Source organism: Ricinus communis, chromosome 10, assembly GCF_019578655.1.
Source record: "Ricinus communis isolate WT05 ecotype wild-type chromosome 10, ASM1957865v1, whole genome shotgun sequence".
NCBI lineage: Eukaryota > Viridiplantae > Streptophyta > Magnoliopsida > Malpighiales > Euphorbiaceae > Ricinus > Ricinus communis.
In genome coordinates, this window is record NC_063265.1 from 5844079 (window position 1) to 5867675 (window position 23597).

The following is a 23597-nucleotide window of genomic DNA, read 5'->3' on the forward strand; positions in this document are numbered from 1 at the left end:
GATCTATTTGATCTTTTGACATAAGTTAAAGGGGCAAATTCAGCCTTTGCCAATTGTTAAGTCGTAACCAGAGAAACCTTGAAGCAGTGGATATATAGAGAGTAGGGACACCGACAATGACAGTGACAGTAACATAAATAAGTTGTGACCTTATTAATGTACTTTTATGTGGCTCAATTTATTCACCTCCATAGTCCATACCATATCCTCCTGCAGTGCACTTTGTTCTAAATTGCAGATCCTAACTTCATGATTGAGAAATAACATATTATTCTTCAATATAGAAAATGAATTTGCTTAGAAAATAGAAGTGATACTTATCTAATTTATCTATAGAAATAAAATATATATTTCTATTTATAATTCAAATCGGTTCATTAAATAATATCTAAATAATTACTAAAATGTTTAGATATAAAACACTCTAAATTGTAGCAATGGTTTTATGTCTTTTTTTTTTTTTAATTTAAAAGAAAAGAAGGAATTCGAGAGATGAGAGATCCTTGTTATGGGAGTTTAACACACATAAGTTAGTTAAGATTCTCAAGTTAAGATTCAATTCCAAAAGAGTGTCTACAGAAGTTGATGGTACGTATAAAGATGCCACGTTGATTTTGGATCGGTTCATGTTTTTTGTGCCTAAAGGACCTCTCCACCAATAATTATATTATATTAACTTACATACACACCCTCTTGCAACAATAACCACCACAATCTAACATTACATAAAACAAAAACAACACTATCAAACAAGACTCTTGTCTGTTCAAAAAAAAAAAACAAGGCTCTTGTATTTCTGGAATCATCATCATCATCATCATCATCAGGTGGGTGCTCTCTTCCAGGTGGGTGAGTGATGAAAGCTCTTGCTAGTTCCTCTTGGTCCAAGATTGGTTTTGGAAGGAATGGAGATACAGGGTTCTACTCTAATAGACGTGATATTAGCTTTGCTCCATCCAAGAAGCTTACTAATGTTTGGTTCCTTCATTTGATATGTCTCGAACGCAAGCCTTTGCCTCCAATTCGTGCATCTACTCCTCCTTCTCTGTCACCGCAATCCCAGGCATGCCCTGCTCTTCCTTTTTTTCTTTCTTGTTTTGCAGATTCTATTCATATATATATATATAGTTGAAGTTTGCCCAGAACTTCTTAATTTTCTGCTTGTTGGGTTCTCTCTTTCTTCTCTACTACTGAATTTCTGATGCTGTGTTTTAATTGTAAGAGAGACAGAGTGTACATGTAATAGGCTAATGGCATTACGGCTTTGAAAAGAAATAGTTAACCCAAATGCATGATTCATTTTTCTGAGAAAAAAAGAATGATACTTCTCCTCAAATTTTCTTTTTGTTCTTGTGGTCGAAGTTATTAGCAGTAACTTTTGGATTCTTAGAAGAGTTCGGTTGATAGGTTACTGTCTTTGTACTGAATGAAAATTGAGCCTAGTTTCCGTTTCTTCTGCTGTAGACTGAGTTGGAGGTAGCACAGACCAAAAACCAAGAATCGGGTAAATCTCCTTTGTTTTTTCTTGCCTTTTTGTGTTCTTGAGAGTTCATGCATATCTATCGGTCTTACTACTGGCGCTTTTGCTGTGCAGATCAATCAAAGACTGTTCATGTCAAAATCCAGCTAAACAAAGAGTGTTCCTTCGGTGAACAATTTGTTGTTGTGGGGGATGATCCAATTTTCGGCATGTGGGACCCTGAAAATGCAATTCCATTGAACTGGTCAGATGGTCATGTTTGGATTCTTGAATTGGTAAGCGCAGCAAATTCATGAACATTGTACTAAAAGTTTTGAGTTCTGTGCTAATTTGCTGAGATGAGATCTTGATTACTTGTGTTCTTTTTCTTTTAGGATATACCAATTGGACAAACCATCCAATTCAAATTCATACTAAAAGAAATAACTGGGAAGATTTCATGGCAACCTGGTCCAGATCGAGTTTTAAAAACATGGGAAACTAATAATACGATTGTTGTTTGTGAAGATTGGGAGGATGCTACATTCCAGAAATTACTAGAGGAAGAACCAAATTGTAATCAAAATGAGGAGCCTACTGATAACTCAGAAATGCTGATTGTTGCTGAGAATTTGACTATTGTTTCTGAGAACTTGACTGTTCAAAATGAGGAATTCGTCGCTAATGTAAACAATGGAGCAGTCACTGCCAATGTTACTTCTCTCTCAGCAAAGGAACCATTATCATCGGATCATGAGAAATCATTCATTACTGAAGACCTTTCCTCTTCACAAGAGAAGAATATAGCTATTGTTGATGATAATAGCGGTAACTCAAAGGCGGATCCTGCTGTGAGTTCAAGTCATCAAAAGCTAGGTGAAAAGATAATTAATCACGAGACAGATGGGAATGAGGCTCTCGCAGAAGAAATGCTTGGACGCAACGGAAAAGCTCCAATATGTGAGAATTCAGTAGGTACGGATATCGAGGAAAATCTGATTAATCATGTAGGAGAGCCTGTTCTAGTACCTGGGTTACCTCCATTATCAGTGGATTCCAGCGAACCAGAAATTCAAGATGAAGACGAGAGAAGTAGCTCCTTCGTTGCCTCAGTTGGAGCAGTTGAAGTTGAGGATCGAAATCCACCCGAGGTAACTACTTGATGAATGGTGATTCTCTGATTTTTGTTTCTCTTCATCTTCTCTTTTTATTTCAATCTTCACTAGTCACCAGATTTTGGTGATTCATGCCCTTGAATCAATCTAGTTGTAGCTTGTACTGTCATGAAATCAGTGTTTTCTTGAATATAAGCTCTTCTCGATTGAAATAAATAAAAGCACTTTGCAACTTTAGTAGTTGATTCCCTCTAACTTACGATCATCAATCAAAGAAGTTTTGCACTTGTCATTATGTGCTACTGTGTTGAGCTCCATTGAATTGTTACTGCCAGAGATGTTATTGAAAAGCTGCAAGAAATTCTATTAGTAAATGAAATAAGCACTTCGCTTAAATATCGAATCATATACCAAACGGACACATAGCATATGAGTATGAAACAATGTATCTGCTACTGATAAAAATTCATGGAATCTCTATATCTTCGGCTCAGTTTTATTATTGGTCTTCTTATCTATTAACTGAGACTAATAATATTCAGTTAGTAGAGAAGCGTGACACCGAAGATGAACCACACGGAATAGAAATGACTGAGGTGTTCAGCAATGAGGAGCAGGTTCTCAACAAACTCGAGCAAAAGCCATTGCCCGATGACGAAAATCAGCACGAACTGAACCCAGTTGAAGATAATGTCGCGCAAACTGACATTCGATGGGGACGCAGAACAATACAGAAGCTACTAACTAATTTAGGATTTCTGTAGCATCAAATTACAGCAGCAATTTTATTCAAGTGCCTGTAACAGTGCTTCTTACTCAACCTGCGAGATTTTAAGTGGCTTGGAATACAAGAGGGAGCGAAATCATCTTGCTACTCATTCATGTTATTGATTTAGTCATTTCTGTTTTGATTGCTCAAGTTTCTGTAACTCCTGATGCTTTATACTGTTATGTATAGAAAGAGATGATTTTGTCTTTTTTTTTCTTTTTCTAGTACAATGAAATTGAGATGTAGAATGGTTTTTGTTACTTGTGCCTGTTAATGAAATGATGCTGAAATTTTCAGCTGAATGCTCTGATTGTTGCAGTAGAGTTGCACAATGTGCAGGAAGAAAAATTGCCACATCTATAGCAAGATGCAAATGAAGCATCAAGATATATGTATATCTATGTAGCCCTAGGCATCTGAAGTTTGAGCAATTTTTAATTTCAGGTGCAGAAAACATGCAGAGAGCAGATTTACAGCAATAGCTAAAACCTTAAAAAGGGTCCCATCTCCATTTGCATTCATAAACATCCAATTAATTATTCTTTTTTCTTTTTTTGTGGGTATAAAAGACAGTATCATTAAAATGCAAGGAGTGGGGAGCACATCCCACGATGATGTTCACACACAATTGCCTCTTCAGTCTTCACATGTACAAATGCATAGGAAACTGAGGATTTCGGTAATTTCAAGACCAAGCACAATGGCGTACGTCAAGGGAGAAACATTTTTCTTTTTTTCTTTTCTAGGTACCTCACTTCGATGCAGGTTTTTACTGGAGAGAGCTACAGCAAAACCCTACAGGATTGGTGGACACTAAGGCATTCGCTTTATTCAAAGATTAATTGTTGAATCAGATAGTCTCACTGTAAAGAGATGGTGAAACTGGTGCATCACCAACATTTCCCATTAAGATACAAAGGTGGATCCTATCTTTCAGGATTTGCTTAGCAGGCTGGAGGATTATGTTGTTAATTTTGCTGGAAGACAATGCAACCCCGTAGCGTATAATATCTGGCACGAGAATTCCGAAATTGGCTGGAGCAAAAGATTCTATTTCTTTTTAGGCAAAAACCAGATTTGGGCCCCTGAACTTTGAATTTTTATTTTTATTTTTGTAATTAGGCCCATCAAGCTCTAATTGGTGTAATTAGGCCCTCTAACTAGGAATTTTGATGTCACGTGGCCCCTAGCTTAACATCCCAATAAAATAATATAATTTTAGCTAACGATGTTAAGTTGTATAATGGAAATAAAGGACACCAAATTTGAACAAGAAATAGTTTATAAAAGAGGAATTTCAAATTTAGGGTTAGGTTAATTTGGAGAGAATCATTAAAGCTTGAAATTTGAAATCGTTCTGTGAAGAAATGAAGCAATGGCATCTCAACCAGAAAAAACAATGTCATATCAAAGCCAAACTCCAAGCACATATGAGGTTGGAGGTAGCAGCAGTTGTAGAGATCCTTTAAGCTTGAAATGCATGTGTGACCACAAACTAAAACTGATGATAGCAAAGACAGACAACAATAGGGGGAGAAAATTTTGAAAATGTCCTCATTATATTGTAAGTTTTAAGAAACTTAAATTTGCATTTTTTTGTTTGAATTGAGAAGTGAAATTTCTGTTATTTTTTGTTTTGTAGTCCCACTGTGATTATTTTCAGTAGTATGAGGATTGGATTAATGAGTGCAACGTGAAATTACTAGAAGAAGTAAGAAAAATGAAATGGCTTGCAAGGTTGGAGTGGTCTTATATGCTTAATGCTGAAGATGTGAAGAATGAAATGCAACTGGTGAAGGATGAGTTAAGAGCTTCGATTAGAGGATTTTATTCAGAGGTAAAGGAGAGAATTGAAGTTGTTAGGAAAGACATGAAAATGGTGACTTCAAGTGAAAATGAGGCTGTCAAGGAGGAAATTATTTTATTGAGGACCAACATGATAGAGGTGTTAAAGAATATGCATGAAGTGAAGAAAAGTAACGATGTATATAAGGCTTTCTTCTTTGCTGGTTTAGCAATTGCTATGTATGTCGAGTTCTTGTTATAGATGTTATGTACTTGCTTATGTAGTCCTCTTTATTTATCAATGACTAAGGTTGTTGGGATTTGAGTAGTATAGTTTTGAATTCGTTTTGATAGGTTATCAATTGCTTGTGTAATCTGTTTGCATATGAGTAATATAGCAATTTACAATCAAAATCAAGAAAAATGAGTACAGAACACCAACTTTGCAAAAAAAAAAAAAGAGCTTACATTAACAAAATATAACCAAAAAAGTTGGTGAAGATAACATTACTGTCACAAGTATACAATAATCAAATTGTTAACTTCCTTCTTTCTAGCTTGGAATTGTTATACTAGTTACAATTGTTAACTTGTCATAAGTTTACAATGATCAATGATCATAATATAACCAAAAGGATATCATTGTTTTACTAGTTATAATGACCATGGTATAAAAAGTAAAGTTACCAAAATACAACATTCACTAAATGACCAAATTACAAAAAGCTTGTGATGCCTTTCCTTCACAGCATGTGTTGCCTTCTTTTTATTCTTTTTGCCTCTCATTAATATTTATGCATGTGCTTCTCCTTGTGTTTGTATTTAAGACACAACATCAATCATCTTCACAAAGAATAACTACAATATAACAATTGAATAATGAGAGTCACTTACATTCAATATGCCTACACCCGTTTCTATGTTAACATAGCAACCAACCCCTGACATCCTAGGTTTCTTCCTGTCAACCTTAGAAGTATACACATTTATTTCATTGATGTCATATCTAGAGGTATATTTTGCAGAGGTTGTGCCAACACCACCATTTGTTTTCTTTCTTTTGGATTCAAGTTTCTTTCTAGCTTGGAATTCATTTCTAATATTTTTTATAGCTTATCTCCTTAGGTCATTTGCTGGTAGTTAAGGTGGTTTAACTTTAGTTTTGCTTTCTTTGATTGTAGATATAGTCTAACCAAGAAGTGATCAAAAGAAATTAACTAGAATTCATTTAACAGTAATAAATTAACAAGTGTTAAGTAGTTTACCTGGTTGTCATTAGTCTTTGTAGGACATGTTCTAGTATTGTGTCCTTTGCTTCCACAATATATTTGCAAGTCGTAACCCTTCCATGTCTGCTCAGTTTTTCCAACTTGATTTCATCCTTATCCTTTCTTTTTGCCTTCTTAGCCCTTCTAGGCATTTTCTCACTTCAGGGGGCTCAAGTGGTAGAAAAGATGTCTTTTTCCACAGCAACATTCCCTTAACAGGTTGCATAATATGTTGGTATGCTTTAAGATAAGTTTTTTTTTCCTATACTAGTAAGCTATATATTCTTCAGGCTTCTTATGTTGATTATGTACAACATATATACAATGCTGGTAGGGAATACCAGTTAAGCCTAATTCCCTGCATGTGCAAGTTGCTTTCTCCAAGTGCATTGTATGTTTGTTAGCTGCATTTGCCACATAAGTTAGCTCAAATCCTTCATCCCCATTAAACTCCATAAACCAATTAAAATTGAGCTCCTTATTCTTTTCCAACTTATTCATTGCCTTTGGAGATATATTATTTATCTAAGTTTTAGCAAATTTTCTCTTTTCCATCATTCTTTTAATCACTAACACCCTAATTTCATCCAAATACTATTTATTGGTTTATATCTTGCTTCAAGTATCTAACCATTAAACGTTCTTGACAAATTGTTCTCAACAACATCACATTTAATGGTGGTACTGAAGAAAGCCTTACACTACTCCTCTATTGTTCTCTCAAGTGCATCTTCCACTATTTTAGTTTCCAACTTCTCAAGTTTACTCAAATTAATCTTCAGTTACTGTGCAAATGTAGCTTTTGCCATGCTCCAGAAAGCAATCTTCCTTTCCTCCCCCCTCCATTTTTTTTGGCCCATTGAGCATAGATGTGCCTTGCACATATCCTATGCTCAACCTTCGGCAACTCAAGCTCAATAGCTGCATCAAGCCCTTGCATAAAGATAAAACAGTAATATAAGTCAATAGCCTATTGAAAATATCAAGTAAAAAAATAACAAGTTAATAGATTTACCTTTTACATGTCACTTACAATGCAGTATCCATCTCCATCACCCAAAAAAAATCATGTTTTAAGCACCTCAAGAACCATGCCCAATTGTTCTTGTTCTCAATCTCCACCACACCCCATGCAACAGGAAACATCTTATTGTTTCCATCCCTACCCACTGTACATAGCAGTTATCCTTTAACAATTTCGTTCAATAAATAACCATCCATTCCACATATAGGTCTATACCCATCTAACCACCCTCTCTTAGTTACTTCAAAACAGACATAAAATCTCCTAAACTTCTTACTACCATACTCAATAAAAGTTATCAGGCTTCACTACACAAGTACTCCTTGGGTTACTGGTTTTAATTTCTTAAATATATTCATGAAGCTTTGCATACTCCACTTTATAATTACCAACCAACTCATCTAAAACTTTCTTCTTCACTACCCTAGCAACTGTAAAACTAATAGTCAACTTTAATTTTATTCTACATAGTGCCCTCAACTCTTTTAATTTAATCCTAGGTTGTGTCATGAGTCTTGGTTTGAGGTGCCTAGCCAGATAAGAGCTTGTAGCCATTTTATTTATAGACACCCTATAACACTTATGAGAAGCATAGTATGTCTTTATAGTTAGTCGTCATCATATTTTTTTCTTAGACACATATAATCTCCAAGGACAGTTAGGAGACCTTTCACACTTGATCCTAAGTCTCCCTGGGTCATTCTTCTTCATAACCACCCCTAAACCTTTTAGAATAGCATACTTAACAATTGCATCTCTCACTTGTTGAGTGTTTAGAAACACCATTCCTAAGCAAAATACGGAACTGCATTGTCAGGATCAAATTTGATCAAACTACTCTTCCTTCTCAAAGCAAAATTTCCACTCTCCACATCACTCTCACTATAATATTCTCCCTTATCGCTACTGTCAAGATATTAGGAACTATTCTCATCACTTTCATTAGATGAGCCCCTAAATTCATCATCCTCAGGTTGCTCAGGTTCTTCAACCTAATTTATTGGTGGCTTAGCACCCACAACTTCCTCCACTTTCTTATCTTTTCTTCTTGCTTTTTTCTTTCTATGAAACTCCTTTACTTTTGGCCTAGTTGCTTGCAATTCTTCATCTTCATCATCAGTTAATTGATTAATTGGACAACAACTCATCATAAGTCTTATAAGGTTTGCAATCTAATTCAACCTCTTCTTCTGAATCACTTAACACACTATTGACTTTATCAACAATTTCACTATTTAACACTTCACTTTGAGTTCCTTCACCCTCACTAGAAACATTTACAATTTCTTTCCTATTACTACTTCCTACAACTTGCAGAAATGGTTGGTCCTTGTAATCATCATCTGCATTAGCATCTGAAACTAAATGATCTATATATAGATCAAGAACAGACTTATTCAGCATGTGGCTAGTCAAATCTAAAAGGCATTTATTGCTGTGTATGGCGACAAACTCTCCAGTAAAACCACTTTTATAATAAAGGCCACCTATTTTCTAATACCCTAATTTTTTTAACATAATATATTATATTAGGGTAAGACATCTCATCCAAGACATCTCATATACTACCCCACCTATATACTCACTCTTACTGCCATTCTTACTTGTACTACCCTTGTGATGGATGTCCAGAATAATGCAAACCTCTTCCATTCTGTATTTTAACATATCATAGTAAATACAACAAACATTCCATAAATTTTAGACATTAAGAAAACACACAGTAGTAAACAAGTTGGTTTTAAGCTTCCATGCATAATAAACAAATTCTAAAAAGTTTCGACACAAACCCTAACAAATACATTCAGAAAATACCAAGTTGGGACCACATGCATCAAAACCCTCCAACATTTACAATAAAAAATAATAAGTTGGGACCACTGCAACACAAAAGCAAATTACACATCGAAGAAGACAAAAATAATATATATACCTTTTTGTCGCTCCCCAAAGAATAGCCAACCCTTATGTTTCCTAGATTTAATAAAGTGTTTAGGGATAATAAACCAATTCTGTGATTGAAAATAAGATTTAGAAAATTTAAGGTTTCTTTTTCCTATTTCAATCGGGTCAATTAGGGATTTAGACGGCGGTTACTCCCTTTACAATACTCAACAAAATAATACATTTTGCTTTAAATAAAATGCAATGTTTTATGGAGAAAGAACGAATTAGGGATTTATATTCTTTATCAATTTCATCCACGCTCCAAAATATAGAGACTATTGTATATGTACTAACGACAATTTAGCTAGGGGCTTTGTGACATCAAAATTCTTAATTAGAGCCTAATTACACCAATTAGAACATATAATGCGCCTAATTATAAAAAAACATAAAATTTTAGGAGCTTAACTATGGTTTTTGCCTTCTTTTTATTTTCTATTTAATAGAGAAAAGATAAAAACAGCAAAAACGACCAAACATGTTGATTGCATGGAGTAAATAGATTTAAATAAAAGTATTGTAATCGCAGCGGTTTACTGCCTATATCAACTTTTCTAAAAACTGCAGTACTAGCATAATTACTACAATTTCCATTCATTCTAGAAAAATAATCTACTTTCAATTTACATATAGATTAAAAGAATATTTTTTTTAATTAATATGATTTATTTTTGTTACTATTTCTTCTAAAATGTCTTTATTAATTTTTTATATAAAAGTTATAGTTCCAAAATATCAAAGAAAAACAAGTAAAAATTTCTCTACAAGATAATAATGTAATTTCATTTTAATATTTATTTAATAAAAATTGTGGATGTTTTAATCCTAAAATACCCTTTAACGTTTAAAATTTAAAATTTTGCTCTCTATATCAATTAAGATACACATTTTATATATTTGTTTATTACTAATGTACATGTCTATCAAAATAAAATTATAATTGTATACTTATAAAAAAATATTAGAGTTGCCTACAATTATACATTAATAAACGAGTAGCTTAATAAGGCTGCAACTTACAGTATTAGGTCTTGACCTAAATCGACATAAATCATGACTTGACCTGATAAAATTATGTTGAGTGGCCCTCGATTCATTTCATCAATATAAATTATGTCAGACAATTACTTTTTATATGAAAATTCTTATGAAAGATAATTTTGAAAAAGCTTTGCTTGTTTCAATTTAATCTAATTAAGTAAAAATTACTTTTTTTTTTCTTTTTTTATGTCTATATGTGATAAGGTTTTTAGAGTATTCTTACACACCTCAATTTAATATAACTAAGTAAGAAATATTCATTTTTCATATGATCAATGAGATAAGGGTTTCAAAGTGCACTCGCTCGACTCAATTTAATCTAATTAAGTACAAAATATTTATTTTTCACATGATCGTGAGATAAGAATTTTAGAATGGTCTTGCTCGACTCAATTTAATTTAATTGAATAAATAATAATAATAATTTTTTACCTAATCGTGAAAATAGAGTTTTAGAGTATTCTTGCTCGACTCAATTTAATCTAATTAAGTAAGGAATATTTATTTTTCATATGATATAAGGTTTCAAAATATCCTTGCTCGACTCAATTTAATCTAATTAAAGACTATTTATTTTTGACGTGATCTTAAAGTAAGAGTTTCGTAATGTTTTTGCTTGACTCATTGTTTTCTAATTAAGTAATATAATTTCTTATTTGATCAAGAAATAAAAAAATTTAGAGTATCATAACTCGATTGCATCTAATCTAATATGAATGTAAAATAAGGACAAATGAAATGTCTTTGCTCGACTCAATGTAATGTAATTAAATAATTGATAATATTTTTTTATTTAACCATAAAATAAGATATCCAGAATGTCTTTACTCGACTCCATCTGATTTAATTAAGTAATAATAATTTTTTATGCATTCATGAAATAAAAAATTCAAGGTGTTTTTACTCAATTCCATTTAATCTAATTTTATTAAGTAATTTTTATTTTTCATGTGATTGTAAATAAAAGTTTTAACTGTCATTTTTTAGCTTCATTATGTTAATTAAATAAGAGATATTCATTCTTTAAGTGATCGTGAAATAGAATTTTAGAGTAATTATATATGTACTAACTTATATTTATTTTTATAAATTACAATACCTTTAGATTACAACTTATCCAATTCAAAGCTTGACTTATTGCAATTAATCTTCAACTTACTACAATCTTTAATGGACATCAGGAGAGTACAGTAGGTTGACACCTTAATTAACACTATCAAACTTGACCTAATGTAATTAAAATTGAAACGCTTATTAGAGTATTTCTAATGGTGTTTTTTATTCTAAAAGACGCCAAAAAATGTTTCTAAAATAAACCAAAGAATAAACATCAATTAAATAATTTTATTAAGTTAATAAAAAATGCAATATAAAATTTTTAAATCGTTTTTATTAAAAATAAAATAAATTATTTTTATTAATTTACAATATTATTCTTTTAGTAAACATAATCACTTCCAACCTTATCACCAACAAATTTCTAAAAATAAATTAGAAATAAATAATAATTTTAAAATTTTAAAATAATTAAATAAAATTTTGTTAAAAAAGTATAAAATGTAAGATTTAATTTGTAATTAAATTTGTAATTTAGGCCTAAAAGTAACGGCAAGCCTTATTTAACAGGCGTTACGTAGTGTCATGGCCGCTTCTTAAAGCTGAAACCTAAAGACAGACTGGATGAAACCATTTGTCCAAGCAGATAACTGCAAACACGCAAGCTTTGATTTCCCCAATAACTCCATAAATCAGAAAGATGGGGTATATAATTTAAAGAAACAAAAATAACTATAAATACTCATCTTCCCAGGAAAAGAGACAAAATTGCCAAAGGCAGGCAAAAATAAGAGCTGGCTGCGATTTTGCTAGAATCTGCATATCTAATTTGCAGAACTGGGAATCTCCAAAAAAGAAGAAGAAAAACATTTGGTCAGGTCAGTGGGTTAGAGTTAGCAGTTCCAATTGTATAACTTTCATGAAGCATGATGGCCATTCTTCTGTTGTCGTGAAGATGGTAGGCTTTGAGGACCACCTCGCACTACTTCTTCTTTTGATCTTTTATTCGGAATAGATTGTTGCAATCTGGAAACAAGAAATGTAGCCAATTCAATAAATCAAAAGCAACAGCACTAATACTGATTAATTTACACTTGTTTTTTTATGAAAACCAAGAAGCCCTGTTATTTTATCATAAAATTCTCGTTCAGAAGTGAACAGGTAATTAGCCACTACACGAGAAGTGAGTTGAAAATTCATATAAAGGGAACTTGAAATAAAACCGTCATGACTGCAATAAAGTATGTAAACTTTCCATCATCAAAGACATATGAGGTAAGCTGAGGAATATATATATAGCACAAGATAATGCATCCACCTACCCAAAATTCAAGAAACAAAAAATAAATGTTTGACAAAGAAAAAAACACAATAATCCAAAATATCGAGAAAATACCACTAACTAATAGGCCATCTCATTTACAATATCCATGCTGGAAGAAGAAAAAGAACATAATACTTGATTTACAAGGAACCTGTTTATAACATCAGATTCAGACCCAATAAATAATTACTAGTAGCATTCTTAGATTGCTAGCTGAAAACAAACAAAAAAAAAAAACACCTTCTTTTGTGTTACCTAGGGGAGTTGGCACGCTTCTGCTGTTGCTGATTCACCAAATTAGATAAGGTGATCCCAGGTTCAACTTCATTATCCTATAAATCATTTTTCAACCATGTAACAGATTAACACCATCATTCCAAGCAAAAATACTAATATCAACCAAATGGAGCTTTTGATATTCCACAGATCTAGAAGAAGTAGAACAGGCTTTTTAACAAGTTTTTCAAATATACATGTTTAATATAATTCTCGAAGGTTCACCCTCTTCAGTAAAAATAAACTAAATTTGCAATATACCAAAAACCAGTATAATAACTTTGACTCTAGCCAAAAAAAATAAAATCAAAAAGAAGAAAAAAAGTCAAGCTAATTGAACATGGGAATACTTGGATAATGGGTAGAGACTAAGGTCTGACCACCAAGTCCTTACCTTTTAAACAGGAATAAATGGAGCCTGCATAAGGTAGCAGTAGCAGACATGAAGCCAGCTCACTCCCTTCACTGTTTAGCTTCCACATCTTGGTGCATCGCAAGATCCATAAAAGGAGTGGTTTCTCTCCTGATAACCACTATCCCTCATCGGGAAAATTTCTTGCCCACATACCCTTTATCCAAGCATCACCTATGTTTTTGAACAAATAAATAAATCAAATCAACTACTGAGAGCATCATCAAAATATCCCCACCTCAGGTGTACGTTCTTTAGTTACGCCATCTTCTGGCACCGTTTCACTTGATCCAGAATTGACAATGTCCCATAAGAATCCATTCTCATTCCCAATGGATAGCTTATCGAAATCATGGTCTACAGCTCCAGAATGTGGTGTGATATATGCAACGTATTTTTCTGCAAACAATAAATATATTCAACATCTAATTACTAGTTAACATGTCTCGTCCTTTTCAAACTACAATCAACTAGAGCACAGCTTATAAAGAATAAAGAAGTACTACAATTATACATCTTAAACCCAGAAAATATCTTCACTGACACTGCCGATCACTCATTTAACTGTCTTATCATTTGGTTGAGATTTCATAAATAAACAAAATAAAAATGCAATTAAATTACAAAATACTGTCCTGAGAACTATATTAAAACAATGAATTCTTACCTGCCAAGCAGCGAAGGGCATTCTCAGCTGCTTGCTGATGTGCATCCTTCCTGGTCTTACCCATTCCAATACCTATCTTTTCCCCAGTGAACAGAACCTGAAATCATTTAAATCATCAAAATTAGTGTATTTAAGACTGAAAACCACAACAATTCAAGCTACAACCAAAGGGGTGAGGGAGATGGTAAGCACCTCATCAGCCCATTGGTTTTATCACATCTACTTTGACATGATAAACAACAGAATCACGATGAGACAAATAACAGTAAGAAAAACAAGAAATCTTACAAATACAATTTCAAATTTAAAGTATTTATCCTATTGCAAATACTCACGAAAAGACAAGTCAAGCCAATCAATTTTCAATGTCAAGCTCATGGACAAAATTAAAATTATCCGACATAAATGTCTCAATGACAGGAAGTCAGCATTTCACAAGTATCAGTAATAATATCTATTAACTATACACAAAATTTATTATACTTTAAGCAATAGATAATCAACCATTAGCTGATGAACAAAAAATGACTTATTTACAAGCTTCGATACAAATATCCACTAAGCTCACAGCTTATAAGAATACTTGAACCATTCTAAAAGACTGCATGTAAAGTGGTGATACAAAATTCCCAGGACAATATTAACAAATATCAATAACTGGAGATGAATTGTAGAAGGGTAGCATGAAAGGCATTTTCAACTGACCTCGACAGAGAATTGCAAATCTTTACTGGTGCTTACAACAGACCTGAACTCAACCTGCACATCAGGAAACCATGTGATGAACCTCATAAAAAATAACCAAAATAAATCACCGTCGAGGCCCAAATCAATTCATACCTTTGAGTTGCATCTCCGTCCAATTTCCTGCAGCACTCCAATGGACAAGTGGGAAGATAGAAGATTGAACTTTACAGCTTCATTTTGGGACTCTCTGCTATTGGACGAAACAAGATTCTGGGAGACACCAACCTCTGCAAGAAATTTGAGTCACCAATTAGCATGGATGTTAGCATCTATTGCAAAATACACTATAAGAAGGTTTTTAGCATTCAATTTTCAGCAATTGCCATGAGGAAACTGTCCACTCTGGATTCTGGAGGGTGGCTTAGTCACAGGTAACATGCCATCAAAGCAAAATGTTATAATATGACCCTCAAACTTTTAGTATCGTTATGCAGTCTTGGACTTTTAATCTGTGCAACAGGTCTTCCAACTTCTCGTATTGATTCAATTAAATCATTCCATTATTGATCGCCATCAGATTCAATTGACATTGCAATTTAAGGTTTTGCCAAATGACCATTTCAAGTAAGGACATAAACAAATAAGCTCTATAAGGACTTGAATGAACATTTTAAAATTCAAATGCTGCATTTCCAAGTTAAGAAAGGCATACTTCAACCATTTTTTTTCAAACTAGAGCCTAAAGTAGTAAAGTCTAGACCTCCAATTCCTTGACCTTTACATGTTTTCCTTTATATGACCAGTAGCATAATTAAATAATCATTAACAGCCAGTTCAGGATAAATGCTGCTTCCTCATTCCATCAAGTTCAATACAGAACTAGATTCAGCCTTCAGCAACGGAAAATAAAAAGTGGAGAGACAGATGATGAACATAACTAGTTCTAAGAGGAGTAAATGCTGCAGTGCAAAATCTAGCCAGTTCTAAAGTTAAAAGCATCAAAGATCAGTCAAGTGCAGATGTTATTCTACTAAAGGCAATAAAGCATGCAGTAAGGGTGCGTGGTCCCAGAAGGATACTACTAGAAAATGTTCAAAGATGCATGAAATCAGATGTTGAGAAAATGTTGAAACCAAAATTAGCAGTTCTTTTAAGCAAAATTTGAAAGATCCATGTATTAGTTACAAATTTATGTAGTTCTGGAAGATTTATTTTTAATGTTGCACCAGGCAACGAGCACATAATGTGATGTACACTTCAACTCTCCATTATTAAGCTAGATGTCTGTCTCTATAGTGTAAATGCTCTGCAAGTTCAGGCATCAATATGCCTAACTTTATCATATTATATACTTAAGTGTTGGCCTTCAAGTCCATACATCAATTAATGGCTCAAACTCCATTGATATTAGTTCCAACACTCCAAACTCCAGTACTGTAGCAAAAAAGCACCATGAGCATAGTGCCCGGATGCAGCAAGAATTGGCCAGGTAGCTTTGCATTGCCAGGCAAAAAGCCCTTACTAAGGCACAGGACTTCTCTGTTTAAGCACAAAAGGGTGAAAGAGACCAGACAGCAGGGGCATGCACTCCACTTAAAAGGTGGTGTGATCTCTTTTCTCGTTTTCTCTGCAGCTTATTTATAAGGCTGGGATGATACTTAATTTTATGATTACTGAAAGAAATTTATGATTACTGAAAGAAAAGAAAAAACTGCAAATACAATTAATTTTATTGATATGAATATAAAACTAAAGCAACTCAATTCTAGAAGAGTCTCGAGTCTTCCTTTTCATCCATATCTACTGGATGTTCTCAGGCTTGTGGCCATAATTACTAAAGGCGCAAGGCGCAAAAAGGCTCCTGGAGCCTAGGCGCAAGCGCTCACTTGACACGCACACAAGGCACAAAAATTAAAAAAGTTATCATTACGACATTTTAAAAAAAGTATTACCCAAAACACATAGTGGTGACAAAAAAAATACACATAGAATTTAACAATAAAATTTTCTAGATCAAAAACACAAGCTTCCTAATCCTAGTAATACTAGAAAGTTTCTTAAAACACTTGTAAAAGTGCAATTAATTCTCATCGATAGCAATATTTTCTTCTCCTCCATCATCAAATTCAAGTTGATAACTTCCAATTTCCTCGTCTTCTCATATTCTCCATCATCTTCTCCAAAATCAGTTTCGTCCTCATCTCTAAGTACTAAAGGAGGGCTAACTGCCGTATGAGATGATGCCTTTGTCTTTTCAATTTCCTTAGGCCTAACACTTGAAGAGGGAGGCTATGACATTTTTGCCTCTAGTCCGATGTCACCTCTTCAACTCCACTACCTCTAGTAATCGCACCCCATGTCAAATTATCAGCATCAAACAACAATTCATCATCATTATCAAATTCTCCATCCATTCTACCCATCAACCATTCATTACTATCATCTATATCTTTCAAAGAGATGGGATCGAGTCTCGTGCATCATATCGATGCTACAATGTCCAATTATATTTCACAAATACCAAAATCGTTAAGTGTTGTTGAGCTAGCCTATTAAAAAAGTTATAAAGGCACACCATGGCGTGTGCCTTTGTGACATCGCCCGCCTTTGGCGGACTAAGGTGCAAGGGCATGGGCCTACTGCGCCTCAAGCGTGCCACACGCACACTTTATAATTACTACACATGTTGCTTACTCTCTCTTTATTGCTTTCAAATTGACAGCCTGCACCCACTGATTTCACAATCAACCAGTACAGCTCTTTATCTCCTCCCTTGCCCTTCGCCCTATCTTCCCCAACCCCCCCTCTCTCTCTCTCTCTCTCTCTCTCTCTCTCTCTCTCTCTCTCTCTCACCTTATAATTACTACACATGTTGCTTACTCTCTCTTTATTGCTTTCAAATTGACAGCCAGCACCCACTGATTTCACAATCAACCAGTACAGCTCTTTATCTCCTCCCTTGCCCTTCGCCCTATCTTCCCCAACCCTCTCTCTCTCTCTCTCTCTCTCTCTCTCTCTCATGTCAGACCGTGTTTAAACTTATTAAACTGCATGATCATGGTACATTTTGATGTAATGTCATACACCCTGCTACAATATGAAACACTACGAGATTAGGACCAACACCTCCCTTAGATTCAGTGCTTTTCCTGGGCACTTTCAAGGTGAGATTACTTGGATCTGATGAATTTTTTTACGACATTTAAGTTTCCTTTTATTTTAAAGAAGAAGAAAAGAAAAATCATGCGACTCTACCAATCAGATGAAACTGCGCCAATCAGATGAAATGGAAATTAAAAGTTTTTAGGCATATGTTTGCAGGTCTCACAAAAAGATAAATTCCAGGTTCTGTCACACATTCCTCACCCTTAGTAATTGCTCTGAAGCAACCAAACAATTGTTTGGAATGAAAAATACTATAGTAATTCAAAGATTCATACCCGGTGGATGACTTCCAGGAGGAAGATTTTGTTTTTGCATATCAAGTCCACCCAACGCCTGAAATGAGCATAACCTCTCACTCACTTATAATGCTCATAGAAATCTCTATAATTTTAATTTTGAAACTAGAAACTACTTTCTAGTTACTGGAAAAAAAAAAAAATCAACTGCCTTTTAGACAAACCTCTTCACCCTTCACTTGAGATGCATGGAAAACAGAACTTGTGGAAGCAGATACTGGTGTACTATGAACAAATGGATTTAGATGCGTTCGCAATTTATCGGATTTCAGTATATCACTTTCCTGAGCAAATCCTGAAGATCGACTATTTATATGTGCTCTGCTGATATCCTCCTCCACCAACCAGCCTCCTTGTGGCTGTATGGATGATGATGGTAATGGCGCAGGTACCCTAGATAGAAGTGGAGGTTGACCTGAAGTTTGATTCCTTAAATCTCGTCTAACAGGAGTCCCAAGCAAACTAGGTTCTGAAATACAAATATACTGATTGTGAGAATTTTAAAAATTATTCTAATGTCACATATGATGACTTCAAGTCAAGCAGAAGTAAATTAAAAAACCATAAATAAAAAGTTCATACTTTGTGAAGGAAGAAGTGGAGTTGAAGACATTGGTCCAACAACATTTGGAATGATTGCAATAGGTGGCTGGGTAATTTCAGATCTCAACTCAGGGCAATTTGTCATGGAATGACTAGCTGAGTCAGTAACACTCTTCTCATCCTGATAAACATATGAATGAAGGACAGCACAACAAATATAATGAGTTTGCATTACATGCAGAAAAATATAACAGGGACCTTAAAACGTCTTATTTGTAAGCACTGCTACTATATATTTGTACCCGCCAACATGTTAGAAGCAGAAGAGAAAATCAGATTGATCTCTTTTACTCCATAAACAATTAAAGTAAGCCTTTGATATTAAAATCGAGTGCATGAACTTACAGATTGGTTCAATCTCCGTTCGACTTCAACACCACTCATTCCTTCATTAAAAGGAGCATTACTATTTCCATTGGGTACAAAACTAGCATCCTACAGCTCAGATATAAACAAATTATACAAGGAGAAAAAAGCATGAAGTTTATTGATGAAGGAGAAAACATTTCAGTTCAAATACCTCAGACATCAAGTAATTGCTAACATCAGGAGCAAGAGGTAAGTTATTGACCTCATCTTCATAGAAGACTTCGGAGATTCTTCGTAGTAAATTCTCATCAAATTCTCTGCACAATATACCGCATCACATATAATAATTCAATTAAAAAGAAGTCAAATTTTATATTTAAGATCAAGCACTATGAAGTTAACAGCACTTACTTGAAAAAACAACCTCTGACATTGCACGCGACATTTCTTGCGACACAGAGGACTGGAACCGCATTTGCTGTCTAAATAATGAGGGAGAGAGAGAAGAGTCAGAGAGTCATAGTAAAAAAATTAAAGAAAAGAACTTGTATGAATAAATAAGTTTACACATGCTACACTCCAGAATTCTTGTACCTCTGCTTGAGGAGCATAGTATGGTGTAAATGCAGGAACCACATGAACTCGCGGTTGATCCTTGTCCTCCCAAACCTTTGATCTATCATCAATTACCATTGCCATTTTAGGATGGCACATGCCATTATGGAAGACATTTGCCAAAGATTTCCTAGAGCCTGAAAGAAAAACATAAGAGGTTAAAATTGGCATCAAGGAAAAAGGAACAAGAAATGGATTACATTATCCAACAGCACAACTGATGAAACAATACCCTAAACTGCAGGCTGTTTAATGGGTTATACAGCTTCAATTTGATAACTACTTTGGTGTTCAAACACTTGCTTCCAAATAAGAAAATAAATAAAAACGAGAATACCTAAGAATGACTTCAGGAAATTAACTCAAAAGAAAAGGATAACTCATTTTAATAACAGAAAATACATACTGTAATGGGTCCATAGAAAATAAAATCAAAATATTCTCAAAAATGTAGATGTTATTTTCTTGCCTGATTTAACACAGACAACACGGTTCAGCAGTTGCTTTGAACCTATCAAGTGTGATCCTGGGTCAAGAAGCCTCCACATTTCTAAGGCATAATCTCTTTCAGCCATCGTACAAACATAAACTTCAAATCTTTTGCGTCCTTTGGCAGTTAAATAACTTCGTAATTCCTCCCAGGCAGGCCTCAACCTCACAAGCACACTGGTATCACGAATCTATACAAGGAAAGTAAGCAATAAACATAAGAAAGTGTCCATTGCATTTTGAGTCGGTGACTAACTTTTAAGGTGAAGTGACAAATGGTTGTTCAACATTTGCTGAGGGAAATCCATTGAACAAAAGTAAAATTTAAGGAATTCAGTGCCTAGGCGGTTATAAGCGTACAAAGCTAAAATATATTAAGAGGAAACAGAAATAAAAGTTAGACAATGTTAACCATGATCCAAACAAACTCGGTCAAAGACAAAGAAAAAAAAAAAAGGCTCCCACAATAACATCTAGTGCTACTAAAAACATTTTCAACTTACCAACAAAGCAAGGGTATGATAAAAACAAGAAATAAGTACAAAAAAGTATATTGTGGTTTCAATAGTTTACAACTTTAAACATGTGCTTTTTTTTAGATAGAAAAGTATGTAGTTATAGATTGTGACCAAAAAATAGTATCTCGTCATTAAAAAGTTTTGATTTTCAAGAATTTAGTCATTTTCATTCCAATTAGCCATCATTATCGTGTTACTCGTGTTTGATAACGTAAGTTTAAAGCTTAACAACTCCTACATTCGTTATTTGACCGTTAAATCAATAATTTCTTAAATTCGACAGTCAAATAACGAAATTAGGAGTTGTTAAGCTCTAAACTAATGTTATCAACACGAGCAACATGATAATAATGATTGGTCGAAACGAAGATGGCTAAATCCTTATGAATTGAAACTTTCTAATGACGAGATACCTTCTTTTGTCATAATTTATAACCACATACCTCTTCTTATCTGAAAAAAAAATACATGCTTAAAGTTGCAAAAAAGTGAAACCACATGGAAAATTTTTGTACTTATCCCTAAAAACAAATATGTATAATTTAAAACTGGTTCTAAAAATTTTCAGCCCAACACAAAGATAAAGGGCAAATACTTTCTGCATCAGATCACCTACCGTTTCAAAATCCACCAGAAGAAGCCATGACACATAACGGAAATGACTGATTTACCCAGTTATCTGGAATTCATATTCTGGAATCTTGATAATATTATCTAATATTTTTGTTATAATATATAAATAAATCATGAAAACAATATATATCATTAACACAGGTCATAGCTAGGTTTTATGAAGTGCAGAATACTTTAGTCCATGGTAAGTAAAACCCAGGTCTTACAAATATGCTGCATGGCATATGAAACCTTTTTCTGGTTTGCTTAGAGAGAGAGAGCAAAGGATGCCAATGCAAGTTGAGTAACATACACCAAGAATCATATATTGGAATGAAAGATTTTCTATTATCATATACATATGACAATTTCAATTAAAGTGTTAGGTTACATAATGCTAATGACCCATAACCAGAACGTGTGATCCAGAATGCACATTGCAAGAATTGCAGCTATTTCTGGTAACACTAGGTTGTAGACAAGGATGGAAATGAACACTTCAATAATATTTTTTTCATAAGCCTGATGGTAAGGAAAGAAATCTGGCATGTTACATCTCATAGAAGTTTTATGCCACTCATAATGAACTCGTATAGATGAAAGAAAGTAACAAAAGAAAACAATTACAGCTTGACTTGAATTAATCTTCCATAGCTGGAGGAAACTGTTATAAATACATCAGCCAGGTGATAATTCTAAGTGTGCATGTTTCAGATTACGTCTAATGCCGTGGAGTTAATCCTTCTTTCTGTAAAGGTGGTCTTAATTTGATTCTCTTTTCACTATAATGCATTTCAAGTAGTCATTCTACCATATATCACAATATCCACAAAAGAGCACGAATGTAAGAACAATTTCAAGAACAAAGAAAAGGCAATTATACCTCAGGATTGATGCGAGTGAGGACAATATTTTTATCTTGCAATCTAATCACAGGTCTAACAAGTCTCTCCTGAGTTTCAGACGATAGTGGAACCTCCTCCAATTGAACTTTAAACATTTTTCCATTGTCCATAACAAAATCACTCTCCAAATACTGTTTCAATAACATTCTATCATCCATATACCTCTTCAACTCAGCAGACATTCCAGAAATCCTCATTGGATCAGTCTCGCGATTAATCCAAACCCTAAGAGCCTCAATTCTATCTTCAAAAGACTTCATAGTGTTTGCAACAATCAAAGTCTCATCGAGATCAAACACTATAGACAAACAGCGCAAATTAAGCATTCCTAAACACGAATCATAAAGACCTAAAGGTACTGGAAAACACCAAAAGCACGGAAACTTCTTCTGCTTACTAGGCATTGCTACTAAATGAATCTCCTCATTTCCAATCGACACCACTGCAGTCTGTATTATAAGAATGAGTTGATTAGGTCAGCTTAGAATATTAAAATGGAAAGTAATGAAAATTCAAAAGCAGAAAAGAGGATTTGAGACCTTGAACTCGTAGAAGCAAGAGGCGTGAAGGTTGATTAAATGAGGTTGCTCGATTGGAGAAGATGATTCGAGTTTACATCGAACTGAAAATGAAGAAATGGTCTGCAGAATTGAAAGAGGCGGACAGCGCTCGCCGCTTTGTGATATCCGATTGATACGTATCTCGTTGTTTGGGAACTGGAAATTCTGGTCCGTTACTGGAATAGCATCCAGTTCTCCTAATAAAAGCTCGCCGTGGAACACCTTTGATTTAAACCCTAAACGGCTCATTTGGACATGAAAATCGAGAACACAGAAGTTAGAAAGAAAGAAGAGAGTTGTATAAGATAAACAGAAGAGAAGAGGAAATGTGAGGGAATGGAGTCTGTTATTTTATTTATTTCCCTCTCTATTTAACACCACTGGCTCTTCGCTCGCTCTCTTTCTTTTATTTAGGCCTCTTCTTGGGCTCTTACGCTCTCTGTTTCCCTCTCCCTCCCTCTTTCGTCTGCGGTTTTAAACGGAGAAGTGGGGATGTGTATTTATAGGCGAAATGTTAGATTAATTAATACCGTTGATTTTGTCTTAATTTACTGAAAAACCTGAGAGTACGCATAGATCCTCTAGGCTTGTGAGATGGCACCTTTTCATGAGACAACAGCTTGGGAGAGATAGAGCCGCATTGATAGAAGGGAGGCCACAACAAAACACATGGCAAAGTAGGAGGTGCCAGCTTT

At 34.2% G+C, this 23597-nt stretch overlaps 2 protein-coding genes across 5 annotated transcripts; one reads left to right on the forward strand and one right to left on the reverse strand.

Annotated features, from left to right (window-relative positions):
- Positions 1-706: 706 nt before the first annotated feature.
- LOC8267528 lies at positions 707-3661 on the forward strand. Its single transcript, XM_002528073.4, has 5 exons — positions 707-1063; positions 1465-1504; positions 1595-1755; positions 1855-2610; positions 3117-3661. Exons 1-5 carry the CDS (start codon positions 857-859, stop codon positions 3336-3338), a joined length of 1386 nt encoding a protein of 461 aa, XP_002528119.2. The 5' UTR covers positions 707-856; the 3' UTR covers positions 3339-3661.
- Positions 3662-12111: 8450 nt separating this feature from the next.
- Positions 12112-23393, reverse strand: LOC8267523 (RNA polymerase II C-terminal domain phosphatase-like 2). 4 transcript variants are annotated; one of them, XM_048380183.1, is made up of 17 exons: positions 22882-23393; positions 22740-22791; positions 22321-22640; positions 20288-20498; positions 19798-19955; positions 19615-19685; positions 19415-19520; positions 19240-19329; positions 18874-19015; positions 18456-18760; positions 18271-18328; positions 14984-15117; positions 14849-14902; positions 14144-14240; positions 13715-13875; positions 13044-13120; positions 12112-12490 (listed from the first exon to the last, which is right to left on the reverse strand). In XM_048380183.1, the coding sequence occupies exons 1-17, from the start codon at positions 23149-23151 to the stop codon at positions 12382-12384; spliced, it is 2415 nt and encodes an 804-aa protein (XP_048236140.1). In that variant the 5' UTR covers positions 23152-23393; the 3' UTR covers positions 12112-12381. The 4 variants fall into 4 exon arrangements, 2 of the variants coding, with proteins under 2 accessions (XP_048236140.1, XP_048236139.1); XM_048380182.1 differs by having other exon boundaries at positions 22321-22791; XR_007217677.1 differs by having other exon boundaries at positions 12426-12490; positions 13459-13875; positions 22321-22791.
- Positions 23394-23597: the final 204 nt, after the last annotated feature.